The sequence below is a fragment of the Mandrillus leucophaeus genome, unplaced genomic scaffold (assembly GCF_000951045.1).
Source record: "Mandrillus leucophaeus isolate KB7577 unplaced genomic scaffold, Mleu.le_1.0 Scaffold1337, whole genome shotgun sequence".
Lineage (NCBI taxonomy): Eukaryota > Metazoa > Chordata > Mammalia > Primates > Cercopithecidae > Mandrillus > Mandrillus leucophaeus.
In genome coordinates, this window is record NW_012101296.1 from 206,499 (window position 1) to 229,583 (window position 23,085).

At 35.1% G+C, this 23,085-nt stretch overlaps 1 protein-coding gene across 1 annotated transcript in view; it reads right to left on the reverse strand.

The window, feature by feature from the left end:
• Positions 1 to 23,085, reverse strand: part of SLAIN2 (SLAIN motif family, member 2) — a 124,118-nt gene that overhangs the window by 20,584 nt on the left and 80,449 nt on the right. The window contains exons 6-9 of the mRNA XM_011973064.1: positions 21,053 to 21,217; positions 19,190 to 19,348; positions 16,063 to 16,422; positions 15,224 to 15,361 (exon numbers count right to left, since the gene is read on the reverse strand). Coding sequence (XP_011828454.1) covers positions 15,224 to 15,361; positions 16,063 to 16,422; positions 19,190 to 19,348; positions 21,053 to 21,217 — 822 coding nt within the window. The remainder of the gene's footprint in view (positions 1 to 15,223; positions 15,362 to 16,062; positions 16,423 to 19,189; positions 19,349 to 21,052; positions 21,218 to 23,085) is intronic.

Genomic DNA, 23,085 nt, shown 5'->3' on the forward strand with positions numbered 1-23,085 from the left:
AAAAGAATCAAATAGACACAATCAGAAATTATCAGGAGAATACCACCAGTGACCAGAGAAATACAAACAACCATCAGATAATACTATAAACACCTCTATGTACATAAACTAGAAAATCTAGAAGAAACAGATAAAATTCTGGACACCTACACCCTCCCAAGACTGAACCAGGAAGAAAATGAATCCCTGAATAAACCAATAATTAGTTCTGAAATTGGGGAGGTAATAAATAGCCTGTCAATCAATGAAAGCCCAATACCAGACAGATTCACAGCTGAATTCTACCAGAGGTACAAAGAACGGCTGGTACAATTTCTACTGAAACTATTCCAAACAATAGAAAAGGAGAGACTCTTCTCTCACTCATTTTATGAGGCCAGCGACAACCTGATACCGAAACCTAGCAGAGACACAACAAAAAAAGAGAAAACATCAGGCCAATATCCCTGATGAACGCTGATGCAAAAATCCTCAATATAAATAGTGGCAAACTGAACCCAGCAAGACATCAAAAAGCTTATCCACTAAGATCAAGTTGGCTTTATCCTCAGGAAGCAAGGTTGGTTCAACATATGCAAATCAATAAATGTAATTCATCACATAAACAGAACTAAAGACAAAAACCAATGATTATCTCAATAGATGCAGAAAAGGTCTTCAATTCAACATCCCCTCATGTTAAAAACTCTCAATACACTATGTATTGAAGGAACATACCTTAAAATAAAAAGGGACACATGTGACAAACCCACAGCCAATATCATACTCAATGGGCAAAAGTCTGAAGCGTTTCCTTTGAAAAGCGGCACAAGACCATGATGCTCTCTCCCACCACTCCTATTCAACGTAGTATTGGAAGGTCTGGTCAGGGCAATCAGGGAAGAGAAAGATATAAAGGGTATTCAAATAGGAAGAGAGGAAGTCAAAGTGTCTCTGTTTGCAGATGACATTATTCTATATCCAGAAAACTCCATCATTTCAGCTCAAAAGCTTCTTAAGCTGATAAGCAACTTTGGCCAAGTCCCAAGATACAAAATCAATGTGCAAAAATCGCTAGCATTTCTATACACCAACAACAGGCAAGCAGAGAGTCAAATCATGAATGGTTTCCCATTCACAATGCTACAAAAAGAATAAAATACCTAGGAATACAGCTAACAAGGGAAATGAAGGACCTCTTCAAGGAAAACCACAAACCACTGCTTAAGGCAATCAGGGAGGAAACAAATGGAAGAACACTCCATGCTCATGGATAGGAAGAATCAGTATCGTAATATCATGAAAATGGTTATACTGCCTAAAGTAATTTATGGATTCAATGCTATTCCCATTAAACTACCACTGACATTCTTTACAGAATTATGTATCTCAAAATATAGTGAAGAGTATTAAACAATTACCATCAATTCCTTCTTAGTTGCCTCTTTCTTTCTAAATAACTATGAAACAGGCAAAACATAAATGTTGTTGCCTCTTTCCTTCTGTATTTCCTTCTTTCATGTTTGTTGGCCGCATGAATGTCTTCTTCTGAGAGTGTCTGTTTATCTCCTTTGCCCACTTTTTAATGGGGTGTTTAGAAGGAAAGAGGCAACTAAGAAGGAATTAATATCCTGTTATCTCTGCATTCACTTTGTCTAATTAGTCTTTATTTTTTCCCCGACTTGGTGAGGTCTCTGCCCTATTTACCTCCACTTTACTAAGTGCCCAACAACAGGAAATGAATAAAATATTTCTTAAAGCAGTTTAAATAGTCACCTCCATGAAGTCTTAAAAACATAGACTGGACTGTTTTCTTCAGGGTGGGATAGGCTGAAGAAACACAAAAAACTTGCAAAAAGAAAATGCAAAGAACGTGTCCATCCTTTTTTGACTTTAGCAGCATGACTATATTCATTCAACAAATACTTATGGAGTGACTCTGTCAAGCAACACAGTTCTTACTTTCCATTTTCAAATACCTGCTACTACTAAATGCAATTAAAATCAAAGTGGCTATATTTCCAATTGTTAAGTAATCTTTTTCCTCCTCCCATGATCCTGTCAGACCTACGACATACTAGCTTTCTAGAAAATTGTACAGGTTCATCCCCAGGATGGATGAATTGATTTGTGTGCCAATTTATCATCTGTTGGTCCATGTTTCTTTATTGGACACATTTAATATGCCAAATATACCTGTGAACAGGTGGCCTCTGTCTCCTGGGTGCCTCACATCCCTACAAGAGAAGAGACTCCTGCCAGTCAATGTAGACCCCTCCCTTTAATGTCTCGGTATGAGGGGAAATCAGAAAATCCATTTTGACCTTGGATCCAAAAGATATCCTCCACTTCAGCTTCATCAATAATTAAGCTAATATTTTAAATCTTACCTTATACCTGTGTCCATTTCTCAACTGGTTAAAAATTTATAGAGAAGAGGTAGGTAATGGTAATGCCCACGTCAAAATACCAATCAGAAAATACAAAAGTCTGGATCAAGTTAAATAACTAAGAGATTAAACAAAACAGAATAGCATACCCCCTGCCCCCCTCCCCCTTCTTTCCCTTTACTAAGTCAATAAGACAGCTAGAGATGCCAAGAATTCCAGTTCATAACAGTTCTAAGTTTGGGCTTTCTTGTCATCTTATCACAGAGGGTAGGTAGTTTGGTGGCTTGGAGTGATAAAAATAATGTAACCCCTATAGGCAAATTTTAAAATTTCAGCTAGAAGTTATGGTTTTCTTAACCTGATCAATGGAGCAACATGAAATCTTTAGGTAAAAATTTTAAGTTATGTAAACCTACTTAATTCTAAAAAACATTATGAAACAGCTTACAGAGGCAAACAACAAAATGTATATCAACTTAAAATCTTCTACTCTTTTATTACGGTATAGTGATCTCCTGCCCTAGTTTAGATACCACAGTGTTTTCAGGTTCATGTTTTTATATGCCTCCCACACCTAGCCATGGAAGTACTAAAAAATATTGAGAAGTCTCCAAAAAAAGAAGCCTATGGTTCCCAAATAAGTACATAAAAATCCCTTTCTATAATGACCCCTATTTGTCACTTCCTTTCCCATCAAACATTCATATTGGAGGCCCATGGTCAACTTCCGATAATCAAAACACAAACATTCATACATTCTGCTTTTTTATTTGCCTATTTGACTTTCCTTCAAATTCTATTATCTAAAACAATTTCCTTAAATTATACTCAATCCAAGGAATCACTGCAAAACCATTTGCAGTAAATTTGCCAAAACTTATATTATAGCACTTTTGTAAACATAATCAAATCTTTTTTTTTCCCCAAAAAAATCTAATTTCTTCTTCCTGCGTAATTTTCTTTAGCGCTTTACCTCTGTTATATATTTTGGTTATTTACTGAGGTCTAAAGCTATCAGGAAACCTACATGTTCTGGATACGGAAAACATTTTTCCTCCTTGTTTCATACCATTTCCTCTGAGGCCTGTTTGTTTTTATTACTGTAGGTCTATCCAATCCCACCATTTTCTCTTAACTCTACTTCTGTCTAGCTGCCCATTCAGTGTCTTGGAACCAATACCGGACAGCTTTGATGTACAACCTTCATATATTTCTTCAACTATTTTTATGAAAGCTACAACTCCATAAACATTTCAGACCTATCAGTTAACCACAACTTCTGATTTAACTTCAACTACCTTCTAATGTGGAAGTGTTCCCATTTTATACAGATAAGTAAAACTAAAAATCGAAGTCCAAGGAAAAAACATCAACATACAGAATGTCTGACATTTGGTTCATTTTAAAGCACTTACGAAGTTCAGTTGGCATAAAATTGAAACGATGCCCTTTCGTTTTAAGTTGGTAAGAAAAATATATTCTCTATATATCATTTACTCCTTTGAGAGAAGCAACCCGATACATACCTCTGTAGAAAATGTTTCTTCTGGATTTATCCAAATAACAGAATAAATCCTCATTATTTTATTATTTTTAAAAATAAGACTAAAATGTGCCTTACAGACACCACTGACTCAGTATGCCAAATGGCTTAAGATTTAACTAGGTCATTTGCTGAAATTTTAAACTGAGTAAGAGGCTGTAGTTACCTCTTTTTGTAGATGAAGTTTGAAGCAACTGTTTGGCTTTGAGGGAAGTGCGAGGCAAATTTTTCAGCCTTTGCGAAGCTGTTGAAAAATAAGGAACTGTAATATTTGCCTGGAAGTACAAGATAAAGGCTATAGCGTCTATAAACTTGAATGTTTTAATACAAACTTAAAAATTTATCAAAGAACAGAAGCCATAAGGTGCAAATATGTTAGAATCCTAGAAGCAAAAGAATTTTAAAGTGATGCTTAGTGCATTAAGTTGGAAAGAAAAGGGGAAAGAACATAAACTTTTTAAAAGAGTTTCTTATAGATGAGAAAATCTCCAATATGTCAATTGGTCAAAATATCAAAGAGAAAACAAACCACCACAAACATGCTAGGGATACAAAGAATACAAAGATAAAAGTGATGAACACAAGCACACAGTATAAAGTGCAGCACTTGTTTAACGCAAAAAAAGCAGATTTTGGCAAAGCAGTTATTGTTAGATGAATTACCCTAATGTGAAACCATAATCTGCATACTCAAAAAGGAGAAGAAAACTCAGAACCCAGCAGGTCCTTGGGGAGTCACAATCTAGTAGCATTAATATGTTCAATATCATCTTATAGAGTACAACTAATACAACTAATTTTTTACCTCAGACTTTGGATATCTAAGCACCATATCTAAGCTGTGCACATATGTATGCAGGTGGGGAGCACTGTATGTAATGTTGGTGTGGGTTGAGGGGTTTGGAGGAGTCAGACCATCTACCTTTTAAAGTTTTCCATGAGGAAAGCTAAGCTTTCTTCCAAACTCCTAATCTATTAACTGCACTGAAACTCAAAATTAGCAGGTAAGCAGCAGCTCAGGGGCATCCAAGATAAAGTGGTTCCAATTTCCCCAATATACAGTTACTATGGCTCTAACAGACTGATGAGTCTCACACCTACCAGTGTATTTAAATGGTTCTAAAATATTTTAATTACTCTACTGAAAGTCAGATTTCATATACCTTTAGTGTTTATGTGCAAAAAAAGATAGCTCTCGTCACTCTAAATCTAGGCAGATTGCATAAACGTTATTGGGCTGATAAAGGGATACTTGATACATTATCAGAAAGAAGTAAGATTTCTTGGCCAGGTGAGGTGGCTCATGCCTATAATCCCAGCACTTAGAGGCCTTCGGGAGGCCAAGGCAGGAAGATTCGCTTGAGCCCAGCCTGGGCAGCATAGGGAGACTCTGTCTACACACACACACCCACAGACACACACACACATAAATAAGCCAGGCATGGTGTTGTGCCTGTGGTCCCAGCTATTCGGGAGGCTGAGGTGGGAGGAGTGCTTGAGCCCAGGAGGTTGAGGCTGCAGTGAGCTGTGATTGCACCACTGCACTCCATTCAGCATGGTCGATGAAGGTTCTGCCATAATTTTTGTATTAATGTTTGTATTTTTAGTAGAGACAGGGTTTCACCATATTGGCCAGGCTGGTCTGGAACTCTTGACCTCAAGTGATCCGCCCGCCTTGGCATCCCGAAGTGCTAGAATTACATGAGCCACTGAGCGCAGCCAATGAGTTATCTTACTTCTATTGCACAAAAATACAGGTTACTATCAGAGTATTTTTCATCTACATATATATTCATACATGTTTTCAACCATTTATATTTTTATTCATCCACTCACTTGTTCCTGTTTTTCATTCATTCAAATAGTTTAGTATCTGCTTTATTCCAGGTACTGTTTTAGGTATAATGTATTCAGTAGGCAACTAGATGGATACAGTTCCTACTCTCATGAAACTAATATTCTAGGAAAAGGGAGATAGACAATGAGGCAGTAAAATATATGGCCTGCCAGATAGTGATAGCTGCTAAGGAGAAAATTAAGTAGAAAAGAGGGACAGGAAGTAGGCGATTTAAGTTGCAATTACAAATAGAGTGATCAGGAAAGATTTCCCTAAGATGACATTTGCATAGCAATCTGAAAAAAGATAGGAAGTAAGCTACATAGATATGTGGGGGAAAGCATTCCAGATAGAGGGAAAAAGATACTGAGATAGGACCATGCCTTGTATGTTTGAAGAACAGAACGTAGGCCAGTTGTTGGGTGGCATAAATGAGGGCAAAATGTAACCAATTGAACATACACTACAGTTCACACCACAGTCCACACTATTAACCATTAAAAAAGTTTATTAAGGATTCAATATTAAATAACGTCTATAATGAACTTGTCTGGAAAGATCCTATTTGAATTAATAGCTACGGTGACTCCAATGGACCCTACCCCTATTTATCCCTCAAGTTTCATGTATGATTGTAATTAACAATGGTTATCTACAGACAAGCAAAAACTGAACTGGGAATCTGAAGAATCAGATTACACACAGAACCAGGCAGTAAACTCTAAATTCACTTGATACAGAAAGAATGAAATGACTCATTTTCCTAAAATACCACAGTCATATAACATTACTCAAATAACAAAAATCCAATGTTATTCTAAATTATCTTAATTTGATCAGTTTTCTAAGACAAAATCATTTTTAAATGACAAAGTGTAGTAGTTTAAGTGAAACTTCGAATCTTTCTAATAATAGAGTTCAGTGTGTTAGCTGTTTGAAAATATTTATGGTTTAAAACTTTCCTTGGTTATTTTAATATTTACATAATTCCACTTCAGCAATATCCTACTGTGAGAAGCAAAGATGCTAGTGCAAAACAATTACTGTTTCATGCCACCATTATAATGTCTTCCTCCACAAACCAGCTCCTTAAAAAAATCTCTTTTCTGTTAAAACACCATTGTCCAAGTCATTCTAGCTCAAATTTTTCTTATTTTAAATTCCATTTATTAATCTCTGGTCATTTCTTAAATCTATCGCTTCCTTTATATTCCTGTTGTCTCCTAAATAAGCAAATTCAGGCCTTCATCACACCCTATTTCTTGATTCCAATCGGCGTTTTTGTGGTCTCCCTATATTTAATCCTTTTCACTCTATTCATGTACATCAAGGGAAGGGTGGTGAAAGTGCTGCTCACCTCCCCAAGAGCAGGCAATAAGTGGCTGTATTGCCTGTAGACAATTTAGAAACAAAAATAAAACCAAGTTGGTCTGCTTTCTATTATCATCATGTCCCAGGAATAACAAACATCAGTTATAAAAGCACTCCTCCCTGAAAAAAAAGTTGGTCTAAGCTATAAACAACTGTTGAGTTTTAATAACATATATGTAAGCTTTAAATAAGCACATTTTATGACTTATACTTTAATAAATACCATACTTCATGTAAGAGTTAATTAGGAAAGCTCCCAATTACAGTCTTCTACTTATAGTCTCCCCTGATACAGGTGGATTTGGCTATACATGTTCCTTTCAAGAGAAAGTTGGTAGCAATCTGAAATTATTCAAGCTCACTTCAGCGAAGTGTGTGCCTCCAACCCTGTGGTACAATATATTATTATATTTAAGCACATTAGAAATAAACAATGGTACAGTGATTTTTAAAGAAAATGAAAGGATTTGGAGTTGCCTCAATTCTGTCATTATATGGGATTTTGAGCTTGTGTTTAAAATATTTTAACTGCCAAGACATTGAAAAATCATTAGACCTGATCCCTCAAAACCAAAGGTATGGAAAGTATGGCAATTTCTGGAATTTACTGGAGAATGGAATTTTAAGATTCTCTGCTGAACTTATCCTTATGTTGAAGATTTTCTCTGTGTAGCAGTTGCTTCATGAAAAAAACTTTCAAAATTAAAATTTAAAGATAGTGTTCTTCCATCAAGAGTAGAGACAGATTCAATATTGAAAGATCAATTCTGAAGAAGTTATTAAGTTTTCAAAAACAAAAGCTATACTATTCACCACTATGACAGATCAATATATAAAAACATTTTTCCTTCTTAAAAAAAGATCAACGTAACTTCAAATTATTAATCAACTGTCTTTTTGGTATTATAATGGTGAATTTATTATTTATTTTTTACTGACAGTTATAAAATACAATTTCAATAGAAGAATATTTTCACTGTCTGCATTTTTTCCTGGCCATTAGTACTATAATTCATTTCATTTCATGGTAACTGAAAATGATTTTTCATATACAGGAGGATGTTAAAAATTAGCTTCTCTAGGTGCCAAATACTAAGCAAGCATAGCCTCTGTGAGTGAAGATTAATTATTACTAGGTAAAATATCCCATTGTCCCATATCCTCATTTTTGTTTAAATCTTTTATTGCTTACAAGTTTTGATTTAGAGTCATTTGGGAGGCCGAGGTGGGAGGACCACTTAAGATGAGGAGTTCGAGACCAGCCTAACCAACATGGTGAAACACCGTCTCTACTAAAAATACAAAAAATTAGCCGGGCGTGGTGGTGTGCACCTGTAATCCCACCTACTGAGAGGGAGGCTGAGGCAGGGGAATTGCTGGAACCTAGGAGGCGGAGGTTGCAGTGAGCTGAGATCATACCGCTGCGTTCCAGACTGAGAGACAGAGTCTCAAAAAAAAAAAAAAAAAAACAAAACTCATCCAGATCTCATCACCCTCACTCCCTTACTGCTGTGTCTTCAGATCTTAATTTCTTGCCTAGATTATGCAATAATAGCCTAAGTGGTTTCTAGTCTCACCTCACCGAATCTATTCTCCACATTGATATCAGAGTGAACTTTCTAAGAAACCACCTTGATTAAAAACCTACTATAGCTCCTCCCACTTAGAGGATGAAATTCAAATCCTATGATATTTTAATACTGCTACAGCCTGTCTTCTCTCTACAGCTATCATCCCTCATGGGATGCTGTACCCACTCCCTTACCCATCATACACCCTACACTTTAGTTATACAAAATCACTATGTTCAGGCTGCCATTCTCAAGACTTTTCATTACTGATTCCAACGTTGGGAAAACCTATACCTCCTTTCTTTGTTGGGCAACTCATATAAGCTCCTCCTGGGCTGGCTGAAATATCTTTTAATATCTTTCCTGAAAATCCCATCATACTGCTGAATTTAATGCCTCTCCTCTGTTCCCATAGAGGTTCCTGCCTAACACTCCCTGCTATTGGAAGGCATGGGCTGTTTTATTAACATTTATATTCCCAGCGCTGGAAATATAACGTATACCCAATAATATCGACTGAATAATTAAGGAACACATAAGTGACTGACCACTGGATAAAATCCAGAACTCTATACTAAGCATTCAAGGTCCACCATGGTCAGGGTCTAACCCACTGGTTCTCAAACTTGAACATGCCCCCAGAATCAGCTGAGATGCTTCTAAAATATAGAATCTGGGTCCCTATCCCAAGTGCATTCAATCAAAATTTCCAGGGAGAAAGGCCTGAAAAACTACTTTTATAAAGTGTCCTTGTGATTAGATAACTGAGCCAACATCATTGCACTACTTAAATAGATGTTTTATAAATGTTTCATTCATTCTTAGATTAGCACATTACACATATTAATCATGACTTATTTGTTTCAATTTGTGTTTCAAAATTATGTATAATTCAAGTGTAATCTACTAGTGTTTTGGTAGTAAGTGAAATCTGGATGGGAATTCCTTCCTCATGGGTCTCATAACAGGATGGCTATGCATAAGCTGACAACTGCTCTGGACACTCGTCTGTCTTTCTTCAGTAAGAGGTCCAAAGTAGAATGTTGATCTTATATGTATTTTCTCTGGGGTATAACTCTGTATTCCATGCAAAAATATTCTTCTGTTTGGTTAAATGTAAGCAAATGGATAATATTACATTGAATTATTTTACTCTTCTACGATAATTCACAAAATACTTAGTTAATCTCAAATCATGGTCTGATAGTCATTCAAGAATGTTTTCCAAGATGTACTCATTTGTAATTAGGTAAGCATGATCTCATCCAAACAATGAGGAAGAGGAAAATAGGAGACTCAGGAAGGCCCTGGGAAAAGGGAGAAATCTGGCCTTGCTTTTACTACTTCCCTAGTTATATGGCCTTGTACAATTCATATAATTTTATATGGATCTCTGCTCCCTTTCTATAAAAATAAATGATTTGTGAGGCTTAAATGAAATAATACACTTAAACATATACAAAAAAATAAAATTTGGTTATTATTTTTCAAATCAGTAGATTGTGTTGGGTTTTTCTCCCTTCCCTTATTTCTCAACCAATTATTCCTATGATTTTCTGGAAACTAAACTTTCTGCTAAACCTGTGCTCTAACAATCTTGGAAAGCAAGGCATTAGCCTTTTGAAAAACTGACTCTCACAAACATTCCTTCCTTTAATTGACAAAACTAAGAAACTGACATGTATCCATGAACTCTGCAATGCTCTGGTTTTCTTAAACTTTTTAAGTTGTATTTTCCAGATATAAAAGTGAAAAATTGGCAATAGTTATAAAAATGAAAATACATTAGAACTCTCATAAATCTCATATTTGAATGCCAGCATCCACAATAATGCAGCCACAGCAAATAAGCATATAAAAGTAGTGATTGGCATAGTAACAAGGCAAAAGAAGTGATCCCTTAGGTGGAAGTAACAGCAACCTTGCAAAGTTAGGTTCATGCAGACCAGCAAGTAAGAACCAAAGCTTTACCACTTAAGAGCTGAAAAAATAAATACTTAAAACAAAATGCAACATCTGTTACACTAACAACTGAAGTTTACACAAAAAATACAAAATACCAATTCATGTACAAAGTATATAAAGCTTATTATAATTGTACAAATTATATATCAAAATAAAGACTATTATGAAAACTATATATATTAATTAAAAGAATGCTTACATATATATTTCATGTATCAAATATATAGGAAATTTCAAGATAAATCGATAACACTTTTTTTGCTTCATGTTACACTACAACAAAGTCTTAAATATTTTAAAGTAAACTATACTAAGTTTTAAACTTGCTAATATTTTGAATTTACAATTTTCAAAATACATTTTTGAGAACAGTATAATTCTATATCAAAATAAATATGTGATATTTTAATTATAAGCTTTACTACAGCCAAAAATATAGAAATAAACAACTACATACAATTGAAAAAAAAAAAAAAAACATGGTACCTTACTTTCTCTTCTGCCTATATATTCAAGTATTGAAATACACCATTACAAAACTGCATACATATTTTCCACTTAAAAGTAAATCAATGATTGGAATCCCATTGTGTTTTCCCTATATATATTTCTTAATTATCAACTTCTGAGGAAAAAAGGAAAAGTAATTCACCTACAGAAAAAAAACGATAGGTTATCAGCAGGTGGTTATAATTACACAATGGTAATTCCACCATTAGAGAAGGCAAGCAATCACTGTGAAGTTTAAGACACAGACAATGCATTACTTCTAAACACATTTTTATCTTAGCTTCCCAACCTTTTCTTTTTCCTTCTGTTTTCGTAAAAAATTATTTTTCATTTCCATAAAGCTTTGACATGCTAGAATAGTTCAAATACAGAGCACGTATGAGGGGATGAAGTAAAGAGGATATAAATATAGCTAGTTTTAGAAAGTATCCGGGCCGGGTGCGGTGGCTCACGACTGTGCGGTGGCTCACGACTGTAATCCCAGCACTTTGGGAGGCCGAGGCGGACGGATCACGAGGTCAGGAGATCGAGATCATCCTGGCTAACACGGTGAAACTCCGTCTCTACTAAAAATGCAAAAAATTAGCCGGGCGTGGCGGCGGGCGCCTGTAGTCCCAGCTACTTGGGAGGCTGAGGCAGGAGAATGGCGTGAACCTGGGAGGCGGAGCTTGTAGTGAGCCGAGATCGCGCCATTGCACTCCAGCCTGGGCGACTGAGTGACTCCGTCTCAAAAAAAAGAAAGAAAGTATCCGGTTGCTGTTTGGACATGTATCATGTAAAGTTTTGAGAAATTCACAATGTAACAATTCAAACTAAACATGAAAGCATCTTTGAAAGCCAAGTACAAACATTGCTTTGGATCATCTGTTCATATGCTGTAAAAGCATGGCTTATAATGTACGTAAGTTTTATTATTTAACCTTCTTAATGATTTACTATTTTTCTTTCCTGTTACATTAACATTGTGGGTGTTTTTTTGCATCAGCCAAATGTGTCAGGGGAAAAAAGAAGCCAGAAACAGGATATTCTCAAGTGTCAAATTAAGTTAATCTGTATCACTCACCATTTCGAAGATAAAGCTCAAATTCTATCCTTCCTTTCATTTCAAGTGTTTTGTGAATTCCTGTTTTCTATGCTATTTATTAGTACCACAGTGAGTATTATAATCGCACTCTCAATTAGAGTTCACAATATCATATAAGACTTGGAGTACTAAGCTTAAAATGTAATTTGCTACAAAAACAGGTTTTAGCATATATCTAGCTGAATACATGTGGTTTACAAATCTCTGGGTAACAATTTTCTACAGTGCTTTAAATGTTAGAATTTTAAATCTCAGGAAAAATGGAAATTATATTTCTGGATAATTTTTATATCATGGTCTAAACTACAGATGTGACAAATCTCACTAGGTGAATCTAGACTCTCACCTAGTGAGATCCAATGCTCAAGCTGAATCAACATGGGTTTAAATTCTAACTTGCCACTTATAAGCTGTATAATCAAAGACAGTTTATTTGGCCATTCAAAACTTCAATTTCTAATCAGTAAAACATGGTAATAATCATACCTCCTTCACAGAATTGTTCTAATGATTAAATAAGATTATGCATCTAAATACAGTATAATAAAAATTTCTGTTATATAAGTAATATCATATGCACCTGGTAAACAAGGAAAATTTGTCAATATATCACAGAAGTCATTTTGATTCAAATATAGTTTTTTTCCTAGCTTGTTTTGTTGTTTATTTTTTCAATAGACTAGAGTGCAGGAGCATGATCATGGCTCACAACAGCTTCAAACTCTCGGGCTCACTCAATCCTACCACCTCAGCCTCTTAAGTAGCTGGGACTATAGGCATGTGACCACCATGCCTAGCTAATTTTAAAAAACGATTTTTTAGAGACCAGCCTCCAGCTCAGGCTGGTCTCAAACTCCTGCTAGACTGTTGATTTTTTAGCCACCAAGTAACAACAGCTTAACATGAAGTATGTGAAGTCAGCTAAACACAACAGGGCGAAGGAAAAGTGCAAAGAAATTAAATTAGCTGGGCACGGTGGCGCATGCCTGTGGTCCCAGCTACTGAGGAGGCTGAGGTAGGATCACTTGAGCCCAGGAAGGTGAGGCCGCAGTGGGCCATGACGGTGCCACTGCACTCCAGCCTGGTGACAGAGTGAGACTCTGTCTCAATTAAAAAAAAAAAGAAAAAAGGAAAAAAAAAGATGAAAATGAAAAAAGGGTTAAATACCTTCACATTTTTAATTGTTTAATTAACAAGTTATAAGCGAACAGTCAACTCTTGTTTGTATCACTTCTTCATAGCCTTGAGAAAATGAAAGAACATAACACAGCTTTCACTTCAACCACTGATAGTAATATGCCACAAGGATCTAGGAGAATATGCATCTATTGTGTACCTATAAGGACCTGAGTGAATAAGCATCCCTTGTGTCCCTACAAGGACCCAAGTGAATATGCATCCTTTGTGTCTCACAGCTCATATACGGGACTGATGTGAGCTGTGAAACACATGGGATGAAGACTGAGCATTTATAAAATCATAAAAATAACTGTAATCATTTATTTAAAACTGTTTTGACTACATGCTCAAATCTATCCTAGTTAAAAAGTAATTTATTGAAAGTGTTCCATTCCTTTAAAATCAACTTGTATATTAATGTACACAATGCCCATTTACTCCCACATCACTACTTCTTGGCTCAGTTTGGCTATTTTGTCCTATATGTTCTTACTGTATGATTCTCTCTGATCTTTGTCTATGTTGCACATGTTTCCTTAATTCAACAGTCTCAACCTTTCCTTTCCATCACATTACCTTCAAATCTTTCTTTAAAAATGAAGTTCTGTATCTCCTGGAGTATTTAATAAAGATTTAACATGAATTTAACTGTGCTAGTATAGTTACTGTTTTTATTAATGTTTTCTAAGAAAGTTGCTTGGGTTTTCAGTGGTCTATTCCAGGACTATTCCCTCCACTCCTCATCATCCCATCATTTGTATTGTGTAATACTGCAGAATGTGAGGTTTTCAAGGAATGTATATTTTGTGCTATAGTAGAAATGCCTGTATTCATTTAACGTACTACTTGCCACAAAACAAAAACTCATGTATTTATTACAAATAATAGCTGAATAAAAATACTGTCACATTCATGGGTTAGTATCCATCCAATGACCAAAACTTATTAAAGATTATAATCTACATGTGTTGTTTCTACTATAGTTCTAAAATTCACCTACTGTAAGAGTTTAGTTTTAGTTCTAAGAATTTGTTTTCTGAAAGATAATTTAAATAGATAAGTCCTGATCAATTCTTAAAAAGTGATGGTTTCTGGCAATTTATCTCAAATTTTAATTTATGTTATAAGTAGGATTAGGATTATGAATTAATTTGGCATACATATTGATTCAATATTGTATTTCTTCATTAAAATAGCCTTAACAGACACAGAAAATTAAATCAAAACCAGAAATTTTACCTCAACAGATACAGAAATAAAATGAGATCATCCAAGAGTTCTCCTGGTATACTTTTGTTTTGGTAAGAAAAGAACTTCAACAATCCAACTTTGATAATAGATTTAATATACTGCAGGTTTGAACAATGAATTGATAATATTTTGAGTATGACTCTAAAATTATGTAATACCCAAATAAACTTCTAGACATTTTTAAAGTGGAGGTTATTAAAGAAAATTTACATACTAAGGGACATACATTTTTGGACGCTATACTGGTTATTATTTCTAATTCTAATATCTATAAGCAAAAGCTACACCTACTTTAATAGTTACACTTTGCTTATTTTAAAAATTCTGGAGAGACCAGAGTTTTGTATAGACAGATGTACTGGCAGAATCCAGTATCCTACACAGAAAATTTAAAACTAATATAACTTTGATTATCATCCAGCAATTAATAAACACTAAATTTTACTACAGCTATGGCTTAAAACAGTTTTTCAGCACAAAACAAGTATCTAAAATTTTCATTTCTCTTTAATTGATACACGAAAGCATAAGAAGGATACTTACTGGCTGAAGCCTGAGGTTGCATGCGAGGTATTCCTCCATTTGGCACTTGAAAATTTGAGTCACTTCTGCTGCTTTTCACTGAGTCAACTTGTGTATTAGATGTTCGAGACAGGTTTGGAAGACTGCGTCTTAGTTTTTCTGCAAAAGAATTTTAATTTTTAAAAAAATCATATTCTTTCAGATGGAGAAAATTAAAATATTAACTAGCATTCAAAAATCAAATTGTTTATCAAACATTCTGTTTATTTTATATGAGAAAACAGGAAGGACTTGTCTTATTAAAAAAACAAACAACTCAATCTAGGATCCGTAAGTGGGTAGAATATGAGAACCCTTAAAGATAACCACAAATTATATATTTAAATCAAAATCTAAATACAGGTAAACTTCATAAAACAATGAAGCAAAAACAACCAAGTAGAATGATATTCACTTTCTCTTTTATTTTTGTAATAATTCACTATTAATAAAATAGTAAACCTGACTAAACTCTTGATTTACTTATCTGGAATACAAAAACTTGGCAAAAATTGTATTACTTTCATAGTGTAATATAAAGGAGACTTTTTTTTTTTAATCTAGAAACTTTTTTTTTTTTTTGAAAACAGGGTCTCACTCTGTTGCCCAGACTGGAGTGTAATGGTGTGATCATCGTTCACTGTAGCTTTGAACTCCTGGGCTCAACCAATCCTCCAGCCTCAGCCTCCAAGTCACTAGGACTACAGATGTGCACCACCATGCCCAGCTACTTTTGAAAAGTTTTTCCTAGAGATGGGGTCTTGCTATGTTGTACAGGCTAGCAGAAACTGTCTAATTATCAGTAAAATATGCTGTTTTACCTTCATTTTTAACATTGCTTGTCTGTAAATCTGTGGGATGGCCTTGAAGTGAAAGGCGAGGTTGCTGTAAGCGGCTAATCATAGGCTGTGGGGACACTCTACTATATTCTATTCCCCGAGCAGGAGATCGTGAACGAGGTGAATTTCTGGGTGACTGCTTGGGTGACGGTCGAGGTGAATTGCGTGGTGATGGTGAAAACCTGTTAACAGCAGGGTATACTGCATGATGCATATTGTCATCTTCATCATCTAAACTTTGTGCATCAAGTTCCTGATCACTAAAAGTACCCCGTCTTGTAGAATTGCAAGATGAACCAGAACTGCGCCGAGACGTGGTGGCTGCATATTCTTGCCGGAGACCTGGCAACAATGAATGTTATTTAAATTATATTTTTAAACATTTAAATATTTTTAAAATTTAAAGTAAAAGGTTATCACTAAGAAATTCAAAGAGGGTGTAGTGTACAAGAAAATTTCCTTTCTGCTTTTAGACTTATATAGGCTTATATGCCCATATAAGGAGAAATAAATCACATCTGAAGGTTATTTTTAAATTGAATGAAATCCCCTAAACCACTGCCCAATTTCCAGATTTCTTCTTAAAGCTAAAATCTGTCTCACATGGTAGAATCATAAATTTAAAAATATTTCTACCCCTAAAGATAGTAATCCAAATTTGAGACTAATATTAAAGGAATATCGAGGGGAAACAATTACCATCCAACCAGTGGAAAAAGAATATGTATGTGAGTAAATAAAACTACTTGGATACTTAATTACTGAAATAATCTTACTCATGAAGATGATAAAGTACCAAAGCAACTTCTAGCCCACTTATAGGAATTCAGTACTTGGGCACAAACGAAATCTTGATTGCTTCACTACCCAAGAGACTTCCATTTTTATTGTTTTAAGCTTGTTTTCAAGCTTAAATTCTAAGTCTTCAAGTAAGAATTTTCAAAGAATTCTCCTATATAGCTTGATACCTTCGAAAATACCCAAGCAACCTTGGGAGCCCTTCAAATAGTACAGATGCTTCTAGAACAACAGAAAAAAAGTTGATACGTAACATAGTCAATGAAGAAACAAACTCCAATGCAAACATATAGAATTTAGGTAATATTCTGAGCACATCCTGCTAACTATTAGCACTCCAGTCAAAAAGATCTGTTATAAAGTGGTATTCAAATCCTTAAGTCATGTATTCACACACAGAAAGTGCTATCAACATGGTTCATCAAACTAGTGGATGAGAATCACCCTAAAGTAACTTCAAAACTACAAATTCCTAGAGTCCACTCAGCCCTTCAGTCAGTTTGGGAACCAAAATAGTAACCAACAAGTTACTTAGTGTCTAGTTATAGACAACATGGCACTAAAGTCACCTAACAAAAGACAACAGACCAATGAAAACAGTACTGTTAGCAAAGAAAAACCCACTTCCCGATGTAGGCTCTCCTAACAAGGGGATCCTAAGGAAATCACAATCACTATAGGATCTTGCATTTGTCATCTAAAATTGAAGGACCTTGACCAGGCAACTGCCCAAATCTGTAGTTCTACATTTCTAATCATTACGAAAGACAGTAAAAAGGAAAATCATCTCTAAGAAAAAAAAAAAAAAAAAAAAAAGCTGTAGTTTTCAAGAACTATCACATATATTTTTATTACTATTTGTATTCACCAGGAAAATAAATATTCATGCATGTGGATGGTTTAGAAAAAATTATTAGAGACTAAAACTTCTATTGTTACCAAAACACAATACAAAACCAAAGCAAAGAGCTGGTTGAGCTTCTAACAAAATACTAGGATCTAAAAAGCCAGGGTTCAAATAAATGAGAGAACTTACTCTATTAGGCAGCATTCTTTATTTTTTCACATTCACAACAATAACCAGCCCCTAAACAGCTGACAATACCACAGTCTCAGTGAGGAGTTAATTAAAATTACAGAAGAAAAGAGTACTCTGCTATTAGGTTGTACGGCTAAATAAAGCAAGCACTAAGTCCTTCTATCTTCCTAGGGGTAGCTGTATGGAAATGGGAAGTGAATCAGCAGAATAAGAAACACTTTAGTTTCTTAATAAATGCTACAGCTTGATAAAGCTTACCACATGTTTAAAGAGAACCTATTATATATACAGACAACAGAACGTTTTTGAACTAAACTGTAGCAATGCTCCATTACCCTCAGCCAACTGTCAAGACTTGTCAAAATATGTATTTCAAGGATTCTTTTCACCGTAAAGGTTAAAGAAATTACTTCAGAGAGATTTCTTACTTCATAGTTATGCAGATGGCATCTTCTAATGAAATGCATTGGCAAGAATAACTACCTTCAGATGAGTACCAGGGCAAGCAGCCATGAACCCTTTAAAAAGTATTAAAAATTTTGTGCATATGTACATTTTGGTGATAAAAGGAGTTATAATTTTTATAGGATTCTCAAAGGTATCTGTGGCCTAAAAAGTTTTCATGGTTCACTCTGCAAAGCACCATCGCATGCTTCATTTAATTTAATGTCACAATTCCAATGTTCTCCTAACAGTCTTTTTTATAGTTTACACCATGTATTCTCAAGTGAGGAGATATTTACTCCCAAGAAGGCAAAAATTGGTTCTTGGGGTGTGAAAAAATTCCTAGATGTCATAATCGTATATTGCCCTCATAGTACTTAGTATATCTTGTGGTATTAAGATTTCATGGGGACTGTGGGTGAAAAGGAAAAACAGTTTTTAACAAGGCTCCTTAGGGGAGCAACTAAAAAGAAAAAAATTGAGAAACGCTGGTTTACACTAAAAACACAAAGGGTAACAGATAACAATTACAAGAGTAAGTGCCAGTGCAGAGTAACATGCAGGGTATGAAAACCAGTCATAGAAGCAGAGCAGCATAAATACTATTCTTTGTCCCTCACACAGCGTAACTGCTCTATGAAAAAATGGACTCTGAAAACAAGTTGATGAATAAACATGTACATATGTCAACTAAGCCTCTGAAATGTCTACTGCAACATTTCTACTTTCACTACATTAGTATCCTCACAACACTTTAAGACATATTCAATATACAACAAAATTATGCAATAGTAAAAAACCTCAACTCTTAAAAATTAGAATACTTACTTTCTTCCTGCATCCGGGCTAGAATCTGTACATCGGTTACATCATTTAGCTTATAATTGGATCCAATTGAATCTTCATCTAATTCTGAAGCACTTAACTCACTATCTATAGAGGACTGAGGACTGAGTGGAGGATTTCTGTCTGAGCTTTTCAAGTTACCTTAAAAAAAAGAAAAAAAATTCAAACTTTGGTAAAGCAACTATTGAATAAATGCCTACTGTAACTAACTTGACATTGTATCTTTTAATTCATTCTTGTTCTGCCTTTTCTGCTTAAAAAATTCCCTGAAATTAGAAATTGACTTCATTAAGAAAAATGAGGGCTACTGAGACTCCTTTATATGTTATGGCATAAACATATTTTCATCTAAGTATAACTTATCTATTCTCTTATGTAACAATTCAGCTTTCAACACAAAGTAATTGGTGTTCAATAACTATATGTTAAGGATTTCAACTTGCACAAGATAGCCAATGAAACTGCTCTATAAATAGATGAGTTTATGATGTAGTGTTTTCTTCACTCGAATTCACAGTCATTAACAAACACCATCATCTTTTCCCTCATTTTTCTAAATGAGAAAACTGTAATTTGAATAAAATTAGATTCCTTAGAGATTTTAGGAACAAAGACCATGAGGCTTGTTTCTCCTACATTATGCCATGTTTTACAAAACTTCTTTACCAAATTAGTAATGGGGATCTAAGGATTTCTCTGAAGTTTAGTAGTGAAGCACGAAAGATGTGATGAAAAAAAAAAAAGACTAGATTTTTAAAAAGTACTTATCATTCTAAACCAAGACAGAAAACAGACCAGAGAGATAAAGAATACACACATCTAAAAAAAGTCTAACTTGTTTCTAATGAAATATTTTCATCAGATCACCAACTTTTACTAAATAATAAAATCCCAACATTGCCACTAATATTTCTATTACAGATTTATCTGAAACACTTGTTTTCCATTATTCTTCACCATAACAGTCAGCTCCAACATGAAAAGCATGTAAGGAGAGCAAGAAGAGTACAAAATAATTAATCTTTATACTATCAATGAAAGAAGAGCAGAGTGCACATGATATTAAAAGTACTACAAGGTCAGGCTCAAATAATGCCTGAACGAAATTACCTATTTTAAACAAATATTGCAGTTTAAATTTTTTAACATGGTATCATCGTAGGTGAAGTAAGTAGCAAGTAACAACCTATATACTAAGCAAAGAGCAGGATCATTAGACTAGGGAGTGCAGAGGTCAAAATTTGAGGTGGTTAACCTTAATTTTTAAGGAAGTTATAATAATCAGCCATAACAACAGCTTCAGCGACAATAAGAGTAAATGAATGGGTGAATTCCTGAAGAGTAGGCTACACAGTAACAGTCTCACACAAAGAACCAGTGCAGAACATTCTTTCCCTGGTTTATAGAAATCTGGCCTTCCCACATCATTTACTGCCCCTCTCACTCTTTTGGTACATTCACCCCCAACCTCATACTATTATTTAGCTGCAGTATCAAAATTTATTAAAATTCCTATAAAGAGGTTTTAACTCTGGCGTTTTTACAACCCAGGTAGGCTGTTCAATAAGGCTCTATTGATTAAAAGAATCATGTTTGTAACCCATTTAATTAAGCCAGACTTAAAAACTTTTAGGTACATGCTAAAAAAAATTTTATGTATTTTACACACTGGCTTATGTGTGCCTGATATAGTACCTGGTGCTAAGTTGCTCCTCAATGACATTTTCTTTAGCCAGTTAAAAGTTTCATAAGTAAAATGAACTCGAACTACAGATGAATGTTATTTTCTGATACAGTGCAAGCTAAAAAACAGTCCTTAATAGCTCCATATCATTTTCTCCTTACCTGAATTTCCAGGAAGTATAAGCTGTTTGACTATAGGAGGTCGCACGGGTGTTGAGGATGGAGAATTGAAGCCACTGCTGTATGGGCTACTGGCATTTGGACTGTAAGGACTTGTATAACTCATAGAGTTGAAAGGATTATTATATAAATTCTGCCTCTTGAGAGCTGCATTAATGAGAAGGGGAAAATCAAATTTAATAACTGAGAAAAAGTTAACATTTCATTTCTAAAGTTTTCCTATTAGAAAATTAAATCATTATCTATCTCAATTTAAATGAAAAATATTCTTATGGTAGTGGAAGAAAAATATAATAATCCCAACAAATTGTTTCTATTATCTTAAATTGTGTATGCAAATAAAACCGTAGCCACACCAAACAACAAAAATAATGCAGGAAAAGTAACTCCTGAACAGATTATCGGCCACTTAATTCACTTCTACCATGTTGGAAAGTTTATTCTTTGATACTTGCTGTATCAATCCTGAGTGACCTTTAAAAATAAATGGAATATAAAAGCATACTTATGTTTTCTCATTTTTCTGTAACAAACGTATTACTTTTCATTTAAAAAAATATTCTTTGGGCCAGGCATGGTGGCTCACGCCTGTAATCCCAGCACTTTGGGAGGCTGAGGTGGGTGGATTACTCGAGGTCAGGAGTTTGAGACCAGCCTGGCCAAAATGGTGAAACCCTGTCTCTACTAAAAAAAAATAAATACAAAAATTAGCCAGGCATGGTGTTGCGTGCTACTTGGGAGGCTGAGGCAGGAAAATCACGTGAACTCGGGAGGCAGAGGTTGCAGTGGGCAGGCAGAGGTTGCAGTGAGCAGAGATCGTGCCACGGCACTACAGCCTGAGCTACAGAGTGAGACTCGTCTTGAAAAAATATATATATATTTTTTGGAGAGATGTGATCTTACCATGTTGCCCAGACTGGTCTCAAACTCCTGGCCTCAAGTGATCCTCCCATCTTGGCCTCCCGAAGTGCTGGGATTACAGGGGTGAGACACTGCACTCAACCTATGACTTTTTTAAAAAGCTAAGAAATAAGTTGTTTAAATAGCCTTTGCAAAGTTTGGATTTTTTTTTTTTAAAGCAATGCCGACTATTATGAAGCCAGTTTAAGGTCAAGACATGGGAAATCCTTTAAAAAAAAAAAGCCAACCTGACTACTTCTGTCAAAAAAAGAAAAAAAAAACTGTGCTATGCATATACAATTAAATAAATAGAACAGTAGGGCTAAGATATCAAATGCACATACTTAAAAAATTAACACTTAAAATACTATTTCTTCCTTCAATCTTTTTTTTTTTTTTTTTTGAGACAAAGTTTTGCTGTCACCCAGGCTGGAGCGCAGTGGCGTGATTTCAGCTCACTATAACTTCTGCCTCTTAGGCTTAAGCGATTCTTGTGCCTCAGCCTCCCAAAGAGCTGGGATTACAGGCATGTGCCACCACGCCTGGATAATTTTTTGTATTTTTAGTAGAGACAAGGTTTTGCCATCCAGGCTGGTCTCGAAATTCTGAGCTCAGGTGATCCGCCTGCCTTGGCATCCCAAAGTGCTAGGATTACAGGCCTGAGTCACCGTGCCCAGCCCCTTCCTTCATATTTTAATATCCACAGCTTATTCAATATTTATGAGTACTGGCAAGAGCACTTTGTAGAATATATACAAGAAATATGAGATGGTGCTCTCTCTTAAGAGGCTTGTAGCCAAGTAGCATAGGCAGAGACAACAAAAATTGCAAGGCAAAATGAAATGAGTACTATCATAAAGGTCCAAAGGGCAATGGAAAGGAAGAGCTAGGATAATTCATTACAACTGAGAGAAACTGGGTAAGGCTTTTTGGAAGGAGACGCACTGAAGCAGTCTTGAGACGATGAGCAGTAACTTGATTTGATGCTGAAAGTATGGAAAGTATGTGTTTTACCCAGACCCTCAGAAGTCTGAAACCTACGTAGTAGGTTTCTAAACCTATTTAGTAGCAGTGATTTTATCAAGCGTGATATGATCCGATCAGTGTAAGGAGAA